Below are 19,984 nucleotides of genomic sequence, written 5' to 3'. Positions count from 1 at the left end.
TATTTTTAATGTATATTTATATACATATTTATAAACTCTTGAACATATCACTTACCAATTGTTTTTTGGGGGCCAGAGATTTAGCTCAGTGATGCCTCCATCTGCCGTGCAAGTATAAGGTCCTGAGTTCAATCCCCCATACCAAGAAAGAAAGAAAAAAAAAAAAAGAAAATTTTTTTTCATGTTTGGAATAGAGTGTCTTTCAGACAACTGAGAACCTATATATAGCGATGTTTGTGCAATTATTTGAAAATTTTACAGCTTTTGTTTTTATTTTGTAAAAAGGGAAATGAAAGTCTAAGCAAAAGTGGTAAGAAGCTTCAATCTCATATAAGTGAGACAAAAAATGAAATAATAAACATAGCAAAAGTAGTGAATCACTAGCCATAAATGAAAGACTTAACTGTATAGTGATTAGAGAAAAAGTAAGAAAAGACAGAAATAGATTGAAATGTGTGATTAAACTTAAGGATGTGATTAAGGATTTATCTGACTTATTGAGGTATAATTTACATAGTGAATTTTACTCTTTTTAGGTGTAGGCCAACAAAACTCTGTGCACAATTCAGCTTAACACCATGAATTTAAAGTGTACAGTCATGTATCTACCACCAGAATTAAGATACAAAACATTTGCATAATGCCAAAATATTCCCTCATGCCTCTTTATGATCATTTTCCCTAGCTGCGACCAAAGCCTGACGGCTACTGTTGTCTACTAACTTTTCAGAATGTCATATAAATGGAATAATATCATATAATCCCTAGACTGAGTTGGATCTGGCCTCTTTTACTAGATATGCATGATTTGAGTCTCATTTATGTTGTTACATGTTCAATTCCATGTTACTGCTAAACAATATCTATTGTAGATGAACCACATTTTATCCCTTTACCAGTTGATGAACATGTGGCTTATTTCCAGTTAGACCCATTCTGTTTTTTGTTTTGTTTTTTGAGACAGGGTCTCACTATGTAGTTGAGACTGACCTGGAACTCACTCTGTAGCCCAGGCTGGTCTCGAACTCACAGCTATCCTCCTGAGTCAGCCTCCCGAGTGATGGGATTACAGGCATGCGCCACCATGCCTGGCCTAGACCAATTCTGAATAAAGTAGCTCTAGATATTTGTACAGACTTTGTTCTGGAATATATTTTCATTTCTCTTGGGTACTTATCTAGAAGTTTATTACAGAGTCATATGATAGGTATAAAATGATCGATTTTTTTTTTTTTTTTTTTTTTTTTTTTCATGATACCAGGGATTGATATCTGGTCCTTGTGCTTGCAAGGCAGGCCACCGAACCACTGAGCTAAATCCCCGGCCCTATAGATTTAATATTTTAAGAAACTGCCCAACTGTTTTGCAAAGCACCTCCATTTCACATTTCTACGAGAAATACACGTTTCAGTTCATCTGAATTCCTTTAAAGTCTTTATTGTTCCTATTTTAACCATTTTAACATGTGTAGTTGTATCTGTTTGTAAATTTAATTTGGTCTTCCTTAATGGCCATGAATTTGAGCCTATTTTATTTTCTGATTAAGTTTATCAAATATCTTTTTATATTTTGGATATGAACCTTTTATCACTTACATGTTTTACAGATATTCTCTTAGCTTTTTTAATTGTTCTTCGTATATTTTGTGCTCACTTTATCCTAAAATTTTATCTTATTTTAATTATTTTGCAGTTGTAGGAATTAAGCCCAGGGCCTTGCACATGGTGGCCAAGAACCTGCCACTGAACTATATATCCTTACTCGCTAAAATTTTTAACCTAAGATCAAAAAGTTCTTTCCCTGTATTTTCTTTGTTTCATATTTGATAGTTTCGTGAGTTCATTTTTGTGTACTGTGCAAAGTACCAATCAGGACTTGTCTGCAAAATACATACGTGACTTATGTGCATGATTTTACACTAATTTCATGTGCAATATTTTGTAGTTTTGTGAGCTCATTTTTATAAACTGTACAAAGTATAAAGGAAGGTTAATTTTGTTGTTCATTAATGTCCAGTAATCATAATTCATTTCTTGAAAACACTTTTTCATCCTTAAAATATCTTGGCATTTTTTCCATAAAATCTTTTCCTTTTTTGGGAGAGTAGAGTGGATCATTTTTGCTCTTTTAAAGTTCCTGATTCAAGATATTTTGTTAATTTTCCCTCCACATCTTAAAGTGCTTCCTTGGAGGAATATATTGTTCATTCAGACATATTTGCTCTGGCAACACTGTCAGAATGCTAAAAAGGATTGTCTGTAATGGATTTTGTTTTATTTGGTTTGGTACTAAGGATTGAAGTCAGGACCTTGCTCTTGCCAGGCAAGTGCCAGCACCACTGAGCTAAATGCCCTAACAGATTTTTTTTTTATAGTGTTGGCATGTCTTGGAGATCTCTTTGATCATTTTATCTTTATCGTTCTCTACCAGAGATTGTCTTCCTATTTTCTGTTTACAGCCTTTCCCAGAGAAATTGTTACCCTCGCCAATGCTGGAAACTTGCCTGATTTTATACCTGAATTGGGTATTTTTACACTTAGCTTGAGACTTTTTCTCAGGATGATTTTGACTATGCTTTGTTACCATTAGGCTTTCATTTTGGTGTTCTGTGGTCACTATACTTCGTGCCCTCTGTGCAGGCCTGTGGCAGTGTGAAGTCCAATTAGCTCTGTGGATGTTTCATATCTACTTACTTCCTTGAAAGTAACTTGAAGCTTATAATCTGTTTCCTTGCTGTCACTGTTGAAGATCTGTCACTATTTTATTTCTATTCCTCTGGATATGTATCATATATTTGAAGATTTGTGTGAGGAAATTTAGATTTAGGCCACTATCATTATTCTAGGGCAACTAAAATTTCTCAAGATTTGGATGTTTGTATGTTTCCTAGAAAGCATAGAATTTGAGGAGATAATATAACCTCTTTGTAAAAGTAAAGCTGTGAAGTTGAATTTTATGGATTCAGATCCTGGTTTTGCTATACCTTTTGTTATACCTTATAAAACCTTAGATAAAGTTACTTAATAATTTAGTTTGTTTTCTCACTTATGTAATATTTCCTCATATTATTTTGAATATTATATCAGGACTTAATATGTACTTGTCACAGTAGTACTTAAACTAACTGCTTTTATTATCATACTAATTATTACTTTTAATATTATCACCACCACCAATTTATCTGCTTTATAAAAATGGTAAAATTTAAGTCCAGGTGTGGTGAAACACGCCTGTAATCCCAGCACTCAGAAGGCTGAGGCAGGAGAATTGCTGTGAGTTTGAGACCAGCCTGGACTAGATAGTGAGACCCTATCTCATAATCAATTAATCAATCAATTAATAAAAGGTACAACTTAAATCATAGTCCTTCTGAATTAAAGTTGCTACTAAATAGCTGAAAATAATGAAATACAAATAATTGAACTGGAAGGATAGAGTAATGAGTAGATATTAACTGTTTTTATGTCACAGATATATTTGAGAATATAATAAAACTGCTCCCCTCTGAAGTATATAAAAAGTGCTAGTTTTCATACGATTTCAGAGGATTAATTGAATCCTACATGAAACTTCAGGTTAACTAATTTTGAATGATTGGAAAAGAAAGAGAAGCCAGAGCTTATGAAAAGATCCTTGTCATAAATAAGTAATTGTGCTAACACAGTAGCTCCAAAGCCACTTTTCCTGTATTGTCTTTAAAATAATAATAAACTGTTATTGAGAAATAATTTATTTTAATTAGTCATTGAGAGCTGTATCTCTTTAATGATATGTTCTCTTATTTATCACTTTCAATACAAACTAGTAGCAAATTATTTTTATGGATCACCTTATTTTCATTTACTTTCATTTAATTTTCATTTTTTTTTAAATTCTAGGTTTATAAATATGACTGACTGACTGCCATTACATAACTGTTCTTTAATATATATGGTAGATATTTCTGTTGTTTCTGAATGAGGCCATAGGCTGATGTATAGAGTCAGAAAGCCAAATGGGCTGGTACTAGTTCAGAGAAATGCAACTGAAGATAACATGCTTATGAGTCTTTTTATTATGAGACTAAGACATTTTTAGGATTTAAAGTCTAGTTAGTAGGGAAATAGAGTAGTTTAGGGGTTAAGTTCTAATAATTTTCACATGTCATAATTGAAATTCTAAGAATACTGATGAATATTCACAGGAGTCATAGCCTTTCTTTGTGTTTCAGCCTGAAGTAGATGCTAACATTATACGTTGGCTTGCTTGGACTGCCCGAGGCTTTTTACCCCCACTTGCTGCAACTGTAGGAGGAGTTGCCAGTCAAGAAGTACTGAAAGCTGTGACAGGAAAGTTTTCTCCTTTATGCCAGTGGGTTAGTTCTGAATTTTTATATTTCTTCACATTTAAGGTTGAATTCTCCACTCATAGAATGAAGGGGTTGTTGTTATAACGTGGTAATGTGTTAGAAAAGTGACGTTAAAATATTTTTAATGCATGAGAGAGGAGAGAGTAATATGCTTCCAAATCCTAAATACAAGATTCTGTGATGTAACCCTGAGTCACCTTCTCTGGTATATTCCACTCCATTGTGAGTGTGAAGCAATGAATTTCCTGTCCTTACAGTTTTTCTCCATTACTTATAGCTTAGCATTCTTGGGCTTACAGAACTCTTCTACTTGTTTCATTAAATGTTTTGCCATCGTGAATCCTCAAGTCCCCTTCCCCGATGTAAATGTCTAAAGCTGTATAGTATAGAGGTAATCTACAGGTTTGAGAATTATGCAGGGTAAAAACATCGTAAAATGGAATAAAAGCTCTCATTTCTATTACTAGAAGGAAAAGTTGGCAGAAATTATCAACAAACATGTTATTCAGGCCCCCTTTGTTTTGAAACAATTTAACATTTCAAATGTAACATATTTTATATTACAAAAAGTATCTACATACTGATATTTTACTTCTGAGTAACACAAAATACAACGTGATTAGTGAAAATTTGATTTGTTTACAGTGGTTAATACCATGAGAAATGTAAATTAGTTTTATTATTAATGTAAACTTTATATTATAGTTTAATGCATAACCATTTGATCATGCTGAAATTTAGCCATGTAAGCTATTTAGGTGAATATTAGAGTCAGACTCTATTCTTTATTTTCACTAAATGAAACTAATTCTGTTTGGTATTTTTTTAAATGTTGGAATTGTGGCTTCCTAATTCATTTCTGGTTCTTAGTTATAAATGATATACCCAAACTTGAACATAAGTATAGACTAATTACTTTACTCTCGGACACTAAAAAATTAGGCAAGTGTTGCTGAAATTGAATGGGACTTCAACAGATTTTATGTTACAAAAAATAGATTTGGAGGTGGGATTTTGTTTTGTTAAATATTAGAAGATAATTTTAGGATGAGGTTATATGAATTAAATTATATATCTTTTAACAGTGCTTTCATGTTTTACCTCTGTTAAATGACAGAATATAAGAATATGTAGTAAAAAAACTTTAAAAATTATTTATCCTGAGTTGGCATTTTAATTTTTTCTAATGATTATTAAATGACTATAGGACAGCTATTTTTAGTAATATAAGTTTTAAACATAGTAAATTATGTTTTAAATCTTCCACTTTAAGTTATATCTTGAAGCAGCCGACATTGTCGAATCCCTAGGCAAACCTGAATGTGAAGAATTTCTCCCACGGTAATGCTGAAATTTCTGTTTTTTTGTTTTTTGGGGTTTTTTTTATAAGAGGGAAAGAAATTGAAATTTTATCTAAACATCCAGTTAATTTAGATGTCTTTTCTCTTAACTCATTTACTTCTGCACTACTTACGGGTTAAGTGTGGTACTATCATAATGATACTAGATGAGAAAATCGTCATCTGCAGTCTTTATGTCACTCACTTCAGACTCATAAATCTCTTTCAGAACCTGATAAAAATTTGGAGATTTCATTTTCCCTGAAATACAGAATTCACAGTTCTCCCTTTAAATTCACTGGGTTAACCACTCCAAAGTCTACTCATAGATTCTCCTAAAAAATTTTTTAAAAAATCACTAACTTTGAAAATTTTCTAGGTATAGTGATTCCCCCTTTTACTCACAAGTTCACTTTTCAATATTTTAATTACCTGCAATTCAAAAATACTAAGTCGAAAATTCTGGAAATAAATAGGTTTTTTTAATTGCACATTATTCTAGTAGCGTGTTTAAATCTCACACATGGGGCCTGACTCACCCTTTGTCATATCCATGCTAAGTACCAATTAGTCACCTCATCCTAGCTCTATTATCAGATCAACCATCTGGATTGTGGTTGCTTATATGGGGATATACCCTTATTTTACTTAAAAATGATCCCAAAATGCAAGAGTAAGGATGTTGCAATTTAGCCATACCTAAGTAGTATCTTTAAATGAAAAGCTAAAAGTTCGCAGTAAGCAAAGGAATAAAGTTGTATGCTGAAGTTGCTGAGATCAGTGGTAAGAATGAATCTGAAAGCTCAAATTGGGAGAAAGGAAAAAAAATTGTACAAATTTTTCTGTCACATGAAACTGCACCAATTAATACCGCAATGTGTAAGTACTTAATCGAGATTATAAAGGCAGGCATTAAAGTGTGTGTAGGACAGAGTTCAGTATACATGGGTATTAGTACCATCCAAGGTTTTAGGTGCCCCCCCATAGTCTTGGAATATGCTCCACATATGCCCTGTGGCAAAAGAGGGCTGCTATACATTAAAATACTGTTAGGGCCAAAGATTTAGCTCGATTCCGCTGCCTGCTTCACAAGCACAAGATCTCCAATTCTATCTCTTCCCAAAACAAGAAACAAAAAAGCAAAACAAGTAAAATACTCTTTACTTAGGTCAGTTGGTCTTAAAATACTAAATCAAGTGGAAAAAGGGCAACCGATTTTTTTTATTGAGATCTTTTCTCTTTAATTGATACAGTTCATCTGATAGGTTGGGGATACTCTTAAAAGTGTATTCTGTTTTAAAGCACAATATTGTTATAATGATAATGAAACTAATTTAATAATTTTTTGCATCACTTTTTCTATATATTGTTTTCTTCAGAGGAGATAGGTATGATGCTTTACGAGCCTGCATCGGAGACACTTTGTGTCAGAAGCTACAAAATCTGAATATCTTTTTAGTAAGTGAATAATGATGTAAATAAGTAGTACATCCAAACTACTGTTGTACCAGCAGAGTTGAGTCTGATAAAGGTCTGAGTGAAAAGTTGTGACAGACACTAGATAGCCTGCAAAACTGAAAATACTTACTATCTGGCCCTTCACATAAAAAGTTTGCTATCCAGTGGTCTAAATAATTAATACATGTCAAGTTAAATTTTTTACATTTTGAGAGAAGGTCTTGTTATGTAGTTCAGGCTGTCCTTAAACTCGTGTTACCCTCCTGCTCAGCCTCCTGAGTGCTGTATTTATAGGCATATAGCACCACTCCTGGCTTCAAATTTTGAGTATGATAATTTTTAATATTTAATGCTTTTCAGAAGTACATAAAAAGCTTGTTATATTTTTACTTCTCACTAAATGAAGAAATATATAGGTGTTTCTGTTGCCAGGGAAGTTTTCCTGAACCACATAAAACTCCTTGTTTATTATCATCATTATAAGTCACTCTTGAAAATACTGCTAATTTTTATTAATCATTTTTAAATAATGTTTAGATGACTAGTTATTTCATTGCTTTTGCATATATGTGGAATCTAACATCAGTTTTTTATTTTTATTTAAAACGGAAGCCCTAGAATGGTTCTGTTCATCTCATGAGTTTTGAGAAATATTTAAAAGTGAGGTATCTTTCATTATAATGTGCTGATGTTTTTTGCTGTTTATTTGGAATTTTTAAATGCCTTCTGCTTAAAGAAATTATAAGTATTATGCCTTATATAGTTTATGCTTTTTTCTTTCGAGACATTTTTAAAGGTATATTAAACCTATTAAATATTTTAAAGTAAGATGAGGCACCAGTAGTCAAGTTCTCATTGGCTTGGTACATGTATGATTGTCCCATCAGGTGCTGTGTGCAACTGGTGATGCAGACAGATCTAATCACTTTTATTCCTCTTTTTACTAATAGAATTAATGAAAAGCTACCTGGTGCGATAGTCAGGCATGTACCACCAGTGATTCAAGGCACCCAGGACTGAGACATGTGAATTATGGCCCTGTTGTGAATGAGTTAAAGTATCTTTTTTAACCTAGCATTTGAAGAAAAGAGTGAAATCTATCTTCACTTGACATCTAGTATAACTGATATGTTGTCTTTCTCCTCCATAGGTAGGTTGTGGAGCCATAGGCTGTGAAATGTTAAAAAATTTTGCTTTACTTGGTATTGGTACAAGCAAAGAGAAAGGAATGGTAAGATACAAATTCATAAGTTATAGCATATGTTTCTGTTGGTCTTTTTTTTGGTCTTTTTTAAATTGTGCTTGACTGTGCACACACACAAACACACAAAGTATGAACTTATAATGGCAGAGCATTAAACTAGAAGTTGAAATATTCTGTTGTCTACTGACCACTTTTGAAATTATATAGTTTTATAACAAAGTACTTTAATTCTCTCTCCTTTATTCCTTTTTCTAACACAGTACTCCAGAAAATCAATCTGTACTACCTACCTCACTTCATAGCACTATTGTAAAGATCAAATGTAAAAGAGCTTTACACAGTAAAACACTTGGTTATTGTTTCTGTTATATACTGTTAACTGTAAAGTCTTCTCAGTGAGAGAAGACTTTAGAAAATTGTAGAGTACCAGGCGTAGTTTTGGTTGTAAGTAGTGGAACTAATATAAACTTAGGTATACAATTTAAGTTCTTACAATTAAATGTGAGATAATTGTATGACCATGTCACATATTTAAATAAAAATGTATTTCATTAATGTTGTTTAACCTTTTAAGATATAAACTAGCTTTCATTAGTAATTTTTTAGATTTATCATGTCAGCCAACAGAATAATTATTTTAAGTGTTTATGTATATAGCCATAGTAGGAAGAGAAATCTCCAGGTGCCAGGAACCAAGGGAGAAATAAAATCCTGAGGTAAAAGTCAACATGTTACCTCTGTTATCTCTATCTTGGATGTCTACCCAAAACCATAAATAGAAAAGAAGTCACTCATGGGAAAATAAAATTCAGAGCATATACCATACTGATGTATGCATTCAAAATTATACTGTATAGAAACTTCAATTCGAGAAATGAATATAACAAATATAGGACCGTTGAAATCTCCAGACCTACAATAAAAGCAAATGTAAAACTGCATCATGGTGGTACTTTTACAGAGCACCTAAAACTGTAGGAAAATCAATATCCGTGCAAGATAATTCACCTTAAAAAATGATAGTCCATTAGAAAGAGGAAAGCATTTCAGAGAATAATCAGCCAAGACACATAGAAGAATTAGTTCCCTGTAGGTAAAAAGAATAGAAAAACGTGCATGGGAGAATAAACTCTAAAGTAACAGATAATCAGAGATTAAAAAAAAAAAAAAGAAGAAGAAGCAGCAATAAAAGAAAAAAATAGAGCCCTAAAATTTTTACAAAATGTCAAATAAGAATTTCTGAATAATCATTAAATTTAAATTCAAAAATAACTGATACAAGAATTGACATATTAAAAGATAAACACCCAGATTAGAGTGCAGAGAGATACTTTTTTTGATGAAATCAGATGTATTTGCAAAGTTCAACATAAATCTAGTGAAATTTATAAAAATACTAGAGAAGGAACAATATAGCATAGTCAAAAGGTAATGATAAAGTTCCCAAAATTGAAGACAAATATACTTAGTGTGTAAAAGTAACTAATCCCACACAAATCAAAGGTAAAAATAGAAAAATTGTGTAACACATCTGAAAGCTTTTCTTTATAGTACAAGAGAAAATGACTCAGATTTCTGTATTTGGTTACCTTTCAGAAGGGAGGGCAAAGTAAAGATAGCTGATGAATAAAATGATGGAGAAGGATTCCTTCCTCCCTACAACCTCACCAACATTTGTTATTGGTTGATTTCTTGATAGAAGCCATTCTTTCTGGGGTGAGGTGGAATTTCAGTGTTGTTTTCATCATCATCTCCAGAATAACCAGTGATATTGAACATTTTTTCACATATTTATTTGCTGCTGTTACTTCTTTTTTTGAGAATTGTCTGTTCATTTTACATGCCCATGTTTGAATTGGGTCTTTATTTTTTTGAGTTCTTCATATATTCTAGATAGTAGACCTTTGAGGAACAGCTGGTAAAAATTTTTTCCCACATTGTAAGTTGTCTCCTAGTTCTGTTGGTGGTTTCTCTTGCACTGCAGAAGTTTTTAATAAGAGGAGATCCTAGTTGTTGGTTCTTTGTGCCACTTCCCCTGCTGCTAAGGATTTGTTCATAAAGTCTTCCTATACCAAAGTCTTCAAGAGTTCTACCTAATTTATTTTTCCAGTAAGTTTAGTGTCTGTTTTAATCTTTAATCCACTTGGATTATTTAGTTTAGTGCATGGTGAAAGAAAGGGAACAAATCTTAATCTTATGTAAGTTGAAAGCCAGTTTTTCCAACACCATCTATTAAAGAGGCTATCTTTCCGCCAGTAAGGATGGTTGGCTCCTTTGTGAAAGATGAGATAGCTGAGTATGTCTTAATTTTGTTTCTGCATCTTCCAATCTATTCCATTGATCCTCAGGTCTTTTTCTTTGTCACTATCATGCTGTTTTTATCACAGTGGCTTTGTAGTATAGTTTCAAGTTGGGAATTGTGATACCCCCTGCCATTTCTCTGTTGCCTAGAATGGTTTTTGCTATTCGATGTCTCTTCTGGTTCCAAATGCATTTCTGGATTATTTTCTCAAGTGCTGTGAAATATACTATTGGGATTTCAATCAGGATTGTCTTGATTGAATCTGTATAGCAGTTTTGGAAATATGTCCATTTTCACTATGTTGATTCTTCTTACTCAGGAGCAGGGATGCCTTTCCATTTTCTTATATCCTGTCTCTTTTTTCAGAGTGCTGTAGTTTTCAGTGTAGATAGCACTGTTAGTTCTTAGAGAAAGAACTACTGGATAATGTGAGCACTGCAGAGTCTCTTTTTTCAGAGTACTGTAGTTTCAGTGTAGATAGCACTGTTAGTTCTTAGAGAAAGAACTACTGGATAATGTGAGCACTGCAGGAAGGATGAGCAGAGGCATTCATCACCATTCTTACAATTTAAATAGAAATTGACTTTAAAAACTGATAAACGACTGATTTGGGAATGGGATGATCAAAAATAAATGTAACTAAAATGTGAATTGATATCAATGGAAAGTACAAGCGAGAAAATTTTAATTCAAGAAGAGATTCTGTTCAAGAAGAGACTTTAATTTTAAATTTTAAGTTACATGTGTATCATAAAATTTGAGCATAACCACATAAATACAGACATTTAATTTCAAAGTGAGTTGAAATAAAACCATTCAATTTAGTAGAAGACAAAATGGAGAGAATAAAAGGCAGGGTTGGAGGAGGTAAAAGGACAAAGACATACATTAAGTAATCACAATAATTGTAAGTTCACTAAGGTATTTTGTTGCACAGATTTTCTGTTTCATTTTGCGCTGTTGTTCCAATTGAAAAAAAATACCATAACATACAATCACACAGAAATGTTAAAATAACAGGGAAATACCGGCTAAACGAAAATGAATAGGTCTGTCAATATAGTCAACCCTAACAGAACACAGTTTAAAAATAGTAGCTTGCGGAGCACATATATTTTGAGAACAAGTGTAAAAAGCATAGTATTGGTAATGATGAATATTTATATTCTTAGTATCTTTACCAGCCAAAATAATTATAATATGTAGGTGTTGTTTTAGTAATACTGAGAAAAAAATAGATGTGTCTGTTGTGTTCACCTCTTGACATTAGGTTACAGTTACAGATCCTGACTTGATAGAAAAATCAAACTTGAACAGGCAGTTCCTATTTCGTCCTCATCACATACAGGTATGTTATTCTGCTTCAGATTTAAATAATCTGTTGTATTATATAGAAACATAAAGACTTCCCTTTTTATAAATAGAAATCGTGATTGAATAGATATAGATTATCAGATGATAGGAAGGACGGGAAAATAGATGATCTTTTAATGCAAAAAATTGATTTCTGCACTGATTTGGAATATTAAAACGAGTTGTGAAACACAAGCAGTGTATTTTCATTTTGTAATCACTAAGGTATGTTTCCATATTTAATTTTAGAAAGTAAGTATATTGAAATTCTCTAATTTGAAATTTTGACAGATCACAGATTTGAAACTATCTTTTTTGATCTTTGTCATAAAACAAGTAAATCTTAACATTTAGTAATATTGCATATTTTCAATCTTGTTTTATAACATTCTTTTTAATATAAAAGAAGGCTTGTTCTTAATCTTTTTATAGATAGTAAAGTATTTACGTTAGGAATAGAAGTAGTTTTAGTCAAGCAGATTTCCTTTAGAAATTGTTTTCCCCTTAACTCATTTGAAATCTTTTTTGGGGGGTGGGGTACCCATGATTGAACTTAGGACCTTGCACATGTGAGGCAGTCATGGTGCCACTTAGCTAAATCCCTGGCCCACTTGCCATCTTACTAGTAAGTTAAGCTTACTCGTGTTATGGACAGGAGGTAACTAAAGCAGTTGACATAGCTAACCTAATTGCCTCCCTTAGCCAAATGTACTGGGCAAAAGGGTAGGGTCTCGTAATTTCACAAAATTTATTCATTTTATACATTTACTTACAGAGGAACTATAAAACCCTATGCTGTTTTACTGAGTTCCAACAATGTTTTCTGATTTGTTCATACACTGAGAACAGTGAGGAGTGAGACATGTCAGCCCAACAGTGTGACACAGAGATGCTTGTAGAACCAGGTGCAGGATGCCAAGCAGAGTGTTCCAGGGAAGTTTAGGGTCAGAGACAGCACTCATGATGAATTTGGTAAAACCTGAGTGACCCTAAGCATCTAGTCACCAACTGAATCGCTGACAAAAGAGTAGATTCATTTAGAGAACTCTTTTTCATAAAACTGAAACATAAGGAAGCATTGCTAAAGACTTTTCCTTCTAGAAATCCTAATTCAAAGTGTTTTTACTTCGGAAGAGTAAAGTAGCCCTAAATCTAATAGCTTATTTTCTGTAGAGTCTTGATTTCCAATATTTTCCTAAATGTGCCTTTGTTCTTTTCTAGACACTCACCAAGTCAAACATAACTAGGGTGAAAAATACAGTAATTGGACTTAAGTCTCTGAAGATCTTAGCTATGAAATAAAGGTTGCTTAGACTTTGAGTAATAATCATGTGGACCGAGTACATTATTAAATGTATGTGACTACAATGACTATAATTTCCACAAAGAAATGAAAAACTCATTCCTTTGTACTCACCTGGTATATAATATTCCAGAGTGGTGAGAATGTGTAAATTCAATCATAGTCTATCTTTTTTGTTTAAAATGTATTCCTTCTGTGTGTATTTATTTGTCTAGAAACCTAAAAGCTATACTGCTGCTGTTGCAACTCTGAAAATAAATCCTCAGTTAAAGATAGATGCACACCTGAACAAAGTATGTCCAGCCACCGAGGGCATTTACAATGATGAGTTTTACACTAAGCAAGACATAATTATTACAGCGTTAGATAATGTGGAAGCCAGGAGATACGTTGATAGGTATGTTCCTTAAATTCACATTTTAAAGAAGTGTCTTTTATTTTTTACTATTTCCCACACTTGCTTATCAAAAAGTTACCTAATATTTTATTCTTTAGTTTCCTTCTATCCTCAAACCCAGAACATTTAATGATTTCCCTTAATACTTAGAATAGAATTAAAAATGAATGATAGCTTAAGTGTTCTTCATGCAGTATACCTGCCATGTTTCTACCAATCCAGCATAAAATTCACCCTCTTTTCCAAATGTCTTTAAATGTCTTAAAATCTACTTTCTGTAATCCCCAATTATACTTTTTCTATTTGTTTTCCTTCATGATCCTTACTTTTATAGAAACATATTTATTTAATGTTTGTTTCCTCACACAACCTTTTATTCAGAAACCATTTATTTTCCATCATTTTATTCTTAGTTCCCAGCACATGGAGTTGTTCAGGAAATATTTGGGTTTGTTTGTTTGTTTGTTTGTTTTTAGGGAAATATTTGTAAAAGAAATAGATGAATGAATGACTATAACCCTTACATAGGCTTTCTTACCTCATTATAAGATTATTTAACGTTACGATGCTAGAATAGATACAGTGGGCCCTCATGTTACAACTTGCTTAACATAAAATCAACTTGGATAGGAAGAAAAGGGCTAAAGGTATAGGGGAAGTGGGAAGGGTAGGGGAAAGGAAATAAGGGAAAAGAAAAAAAATGAAAAAGATGGAAATAAAGTATTTGTAAATAGGGAAGGGGGAGGAGGGGTGAAGGGAGGGCAGGGGTAAGGGGAAAAATGAGAACCAAGACCTGTCATGTAAAGGTACAAGATCCCAATGATGAATGTAACTGTACTGTATACCTAAAATGTACCGATAAACTCATTGAGGAAAAAAAATAAATCAACTTGAATTTCACCCAGAATTTTAGTTTTAATTTCTGATGAAAAGCTTGAGTTAGGACCTGAGTGCTGGCCACTTGTGCTTCCAGATGGTCTCAGATACAGATCTAACCCTTACAGAGTTCTGGAAGGAACATTATAACATCCTTTCCTGTGTGGGGTTAACTGAAAAATCCTGGGCCAATGTCTCTAAGGACACTGAGATCTGCCTGGAAGAAAGTGTGACCTAAAATTATGCAGGAAAAAGACTTTGAAGGCTGTATAGAGGAATTTGAGCCTTCAGTTGACCGGCTTGAGGTACAACCAGCCCTTGCTAATGAATTGAGTTCATAAGTCAGGGTTCCACTGTACTTTAACAGAGGGTAGTCTACCAGTTGAGAAATGAAAAGATTGTACTGAGTGGTACTGAGTGAGAGAAAAGGAGAAATTTTTAAGAAACTAAAGTGTACTGAATTATAGGTAATTTAAGTATTGAAAAAAGAAGCCTAATACTGTGTAGGGTCTAGAACGTTGGAAAGATACAATAGGGTAGAATTTCTGGTCAGAAAACAACCACAAATTGTGCTGCTATGAACATGGGTGCACATATATGACTATGGTATAATTCTTTTAATTCTTTTGGGGAAATGCCCAGCAGGAAGACAGCTGGGTCAAGTGGGACCTCCAACCCTAATTCTTTGAGGTATCTCCATATTGATTTCCACAGTGGTTGTACCAGTCTACAGTCCCATCAGTAGTGGAGCAGGGTTCCTCTTTCCCCACAGTCCCGCTGGCATTTGTCATTAGTTGATTTCATGATAGCAGCCATTCTTTCTGGGGTAACGTGGACTCTCAGTATTGTTTTCATTTGCTTCTCTAAAACTTGGAAGCAGCCCATTTGCCCATGGACAGGAGACTAGATAAAGAAAATGTGTTTGTTTTTTGTTTGTTTTTTAATAAAATGGAGTACTACTCAGCCATAAAGAATGAAAAACTAGAGACATTTGTAGCTAAATGGATGCACATTGACACCATACTCTTAAGTGAAATAAATATGATGCATATATGTAAATAACCAAATAGTTTCTGTAGTATGAGAAACTGAAAGTGTAAATAAGGACTAAAAGGTATACTAGATAATGTGAAATAGGAAGAAAGGTGCAAAGGGGAAGGGAAATGAGAGGGATAGTGAAAAAGAAAGGGGAATGGTATTAATATGAGGAAAAAAATGGAAACAAAGTCTTTGTAGATAGGAAGAAGTGGGGGTGTGAAGGTAGGGCAATAGGGGAATAGGAAAACTAAGAACCACGATGGATTATGTAAAGGTGCAAATTTCCAATGATGAATATCAATATATTGTTTACTTTAAGTACAAATAAAACTAATATTTAAAAAGTTAACTCTTATTGGATTGCAATTCCAGTACCATTTTTACAACACAGTATATCACAAATAAAGTTCTGAAACTTTTTTAAAAAATAAATAAAAAGAAAGCAAATATGGAAAGCAAGAAAAGAAAGGGTAACGGTAAAGAATTAAAGATAGGGGTAAAAGTTAACAAAACCCAAGATTTGTTTCATTCGTAGGAGGGAAAAACAAAAACCATGAGGTTGATTAAACAAAGTTACATGTATGGCAGTGCATCTGTTTCCTGAAATACTACATTCAGAAAAAGATCACTATGTGGGTATCCTGTGCTTACATTGTTGTTGCTCACTTTTGTTTTTTCATACTGTGCTTTCAAACAGCCGTTGCTTAGCAAATCTACGGCCTCTCTTGGACTCTGGAACAATGGGCACTAAGGGGCACACTGAAGTTATTGTACCTCACTTAACTGAATCTTATAATAGTCATGTAAGTGAATCAGTATTTTGAAGTAAATGTCTTTTTGTGTGTGTGTTTCTCATGAGTTAAATTTGGTTGAGCTTTCTTAATTGGCTTTTGCTCTGTTGATTATGTCTGTACATATGTACATGTTCATTTTTTAAAATATAATTGAATGTAGTTTTCAAAATTAGAATTTTATGTCTTACCTTTCTGGACTGTTGTTTCTACTGTTTATTTCTTGATTTGTTTCCTAGCAGCCTTGAAGTTTAAATGGCTTGATAAGAAAAATTAAACTTTTAGATTGAGATTAGAACTGTCAGAGTAGTAAAATTATATTTATCTTCTGTTCTTTTGATTTATTAGGTTAGACATGGCTGATACAGTGTGTAAAAAATGCAAGTTTAGTTATTGTGCATTCAAGTCTAATGTTTATTTCTATTTGTCAGAAATTATGGTGAAACCTGATAAGTGTGCAGATCTTCATGACACTCAGAATCTAGCTACAGAATCACATTTTACATAGGTGGAACCCAAAACCATCTACACAGAATGATATAAAAGGGATATAAATGTAATTTTGTGACCCCCAATAAATGCTTCAGCAGCACTGCCAAAGTTAAAACCACTGGTCTAGAAAATAATTGTAGTTTTTTACAGTTTTTAAAAGATCTCAAATAAAATATTGAATAATGTTTACACAAGCATAAGGATTTAATGAACATGTTTGATTTAGTAGAATTTTTTTAAGTTTTTACAAACTTTGTGGTTTTCCCATGTTCTCTTCTGAAACAAGTTTATATAAGTAATGAAATTATGATAGGCTAAATTGACAAATTTTATTTGAAATTATATGGTAAAAAGTCACGATAACACTGAACATCATTTGAAAAATTTCAGAATGGGAAATGTTATAAAATTCTAAAACTTCCCATAATTCTCTTTTTTTTTCTTGGTCCCGGGGATAGAACTCGGGTCCTTGTGCTTGCAAGGCAGGTGGCAGAACCACTGAGCTAAATCCCTAGCCCACCCCATAATTCTCTTATTATCACATCTTTAAACTTCATTCATAAAGCCCAGAATTTGACTTCCCTCTTTAATTTGTACAATGTTTAATGGTGTTTCATAGATCAAGAGACTAAAATATAAAAATAAAATATAAAGCAATAAATAAAAAGAGACAAGGTCAGTCATTTATAGATTGGACAAACCAATAAACACAGGCTAAATGTATCTTGAGTAGATCATGAACTTCTTCAGTGGTACATCAGTACATGAAACAACTCCAGACATAGCTGTAAATTATACAGGAAACTATAAGCATCTTTGGTCAAAATGTTTTTCTACATGGAAAGGCTTATGATACACTCAGCACTATATTGATCATTCTTGAGTTACTTTTCAGAATAGGGAGTAATGTAATAAAATTTTGCCACATTGATTTCTTGAGAAAAAAGAAGTGAATTATGTGTGGTTATCTGCCATGAGTATGCCAAATGTGTGCACAGATAATGAAAATAGAATTCATATCTTTGATTTTATTGGTGTTAAGAAATAGGTTAAGTGTTAAAAGAAGTAACCTTTTCTTTTGCTGCCTAAAAGAGAAGAAATAAAAATGTATAGTTGGATTTTATTTCTTTATTTTTATATTTTACTTATTGTAATTGTTTTGAAAACTATAATTCCATTGGAAAAAAAATTTGTCATTGCCTCTCATAAGTATTTATTGTCGTATCTTGTAACAGCGCGATCCTCCAGAAGAAGAAATACCATTTTGTACTCTGAAATCTTTTCCAGCCACTATTGAGCACACTATACAGTGGGCAAGAGACAAGGTAAAAGTTCCTTAACAAGGAATTTGTTTTCTTTGAAGTAGGGAAGAAAATAATTCTAACTTTTAAACAGATAGTTGTCTGTAAGTTTTTTTTAAGCAGATATTTGTTAATAAGTCATTAAGGGAGAGAGACTTACTTAGAAAACAAAGACACAAAACAGCAAGGCACAGGGTCTGAGCTTCAAGGAGCTAAGACAAACTTTATTTTTCTCGGCCAGCTTTTAAGAATTAGAAACGGAGTATGTGCATTCACCTCCATGTCACAACAGTGCATCTCTAACCTGTTAAAAAAGTTCTCATGGGATCAGCAAGAAATCATCTACCAAGGACAGTACACCTCTGGGAACCCACATGTGCAAATCTGGGAGGTTTTTAACCTCATTTTACTAGGTTTTTGAACATGCGCAGGTTCAACCAGAGTTCACATGTCTGGAGACAACTGCTTCATGTTTTGTTTCTTTCTTTTTTACAGTTTGAAAGTTCCTTTTCTCACAAGCCTTCCTTGTTTAACAAGTTTTGGCAAACTTACCTATCTGCAGAAGAAGTGTTACAGGTAACGATGAATGTATTTTAATACAAACCTAACACTTTGTGTCATTATAATTTTCAAGTCCTCCATAAGTGGTTTATTTTACCTCCATAAAGAGTAGCTAAAACATTATCACTGTAAGTGCAAAGAGAAATGTTATATCAACAGTCTTGAAATTACATCACAAGCAGCCTCTTTGAGTTCAATTGAACTATAAGAAATTGTCAGTCTTTGACTATGTTTGACTAACAGAAGATGTGATTCGACCTAACAAAGATGTGTGGTAATTAATGATGAAAGAGCAAAAATAATAAGAGTACATGTGATCAACCGCTTTGGGGAAAAAAAATAAAACAGGTAAATTTTAGTGAAAATGCCATGGAAGGACAGTAATCTCACTCTTTACTTCATAATAAGGATGACCTACGGTATTTCCTTAAGCCTTAATCCTGCACTAATGTAAAGGCCAATATTTTATTATTAAATATTATTTATTAGGCTCCATATACTAAGTGTGTATATATGTAAATACATATATAGTGTTAGTAACTTACAGTTAGGAATATATGCAAATATCTTCTGAATTACAGTTCAGAATTAAAATATTATATGCTATTCCCTCTCCCTTTAAAAGAAAAATGAAGAGAAAGGCAGAGAGGCAAGGAACTTGAAATTTTTTTTTTAAAGCAATAAAAATATTAAACATATGAGCTGACACTTCATGCTCTGATACTTTTGGAATATGTGTTTTTGTTTCTTTAACTGAAAGTGTATTTGTTTTTATTTTTCTTTGTTTTTTCCCCTCACATTCCAGAAGTTACAAAGTGGACAGAGTCTAGAAGGCTGTTTTCAGGTTATTAAGTTACTTAGCAGAAGACCCAAAAATTGGCCTCAATGTGTAGAACTAGCAAGATTAAAATTTGAAAAATATTTTAACCATAAGGTAAGTATACACTCTACACCATTAAGAAAAGGCATGACCTCAGCTCAATTATTGTTAAAGTAATGTTGTTAGCCTGAAATGTTCATTCATTCCATCATCAAGCTTTTCAGAAATACTAAGAAGGGCTTGGCACATAACTGTATATAAATTCCACTCATTGACCTGCTGTGGATGCATTTAGCGGATTTTTTTCATGTGCAGAGTTACATTTTAGGTTCTTCCTCCCTCCCTCCCTCCCTCCCTCTCTCTCTCTCTCTCTCTCTCTCTCTCTCTCTCTTTTTCCTGT

At 33.0% G+C, this 19,984-nt stretch overlaps 1 protein-coding gene across 7 annotated transcripts in view; it reads left to right on the top strand.

Moving 5' to 3' along the window:
- The window catches only part of Uba6 (ubiquitin like modifier activating enzyme 6), a 71,056-nt gene that overhangs the window by 25,197 nt on the left and 25,875 nt on the right, over positions 1–19,984 (top strand). For all 7 annotated transcript variants that reach the window (XR_777738.3, XR_002024937.2, XR_777737.3 and 4 more), the window contains exons 13-22: positions 4,211–4,354; positions 5,622–5,689; positions 7,068–7,146; positions 8,297–8,377; positions 11,923–12,000; positions 13,524–13,705; positions 16,317–16,422; positions 18,138–18,227; positions 18,699–18,779; positions 19,570–19,698. Coding sequence is in view for 3 of the 7 variants with exons in the window: in XM_033758825.1 (XP_033614716.1) it covers positions 4,211–4,354; positions 5,622–5,689; positions 7,068–7,146; positions 8,297–8,377; positions 11,923–12,000; positions 13,524–13,705; positions 16,317–16,422; positions 18,138–18,227; positions 18,699–18,779; positions 19,570–19,698 (1,038 nt within the window). In the remaining 4 variants the exon portion in view is untranslated. The remainder of the gene's footprint in view (positions 1–4,210; positions 4,355–5,621; positions 5,690–7,067; positions 7,147–8,296; positions 8,378–11,922; positions 12,001–13,523; positions 13,706–16,316; positions 16,423–18,137; positions 18,228–18,698; positions 18,780–19,569; positions 19,699–19,984) is intronic.

The sequence above is a fragment of the Fukomys damarensis genome, unplaced genomic scaffold (genome assembly GCF_012274545.1).
Source record: "Fukomys damarensis isolate Sample0158 unplaced genomic scaffold, DMR_v1.0_HiC HiC_scaffold_35, whole genome shotgun sequence".
Taxonomy (NCBI): Eukaryota; Metazoa; Chordata; class Mammalia; order Rodentia; family Bathyergidae; genus Fukomys; species Fukomys damarensis.
The sequence above is the reverse complement of the archived record's forward strand: the minus strand, read 5'-3'. Positions and strand labels throughout refer to the sequence as shown.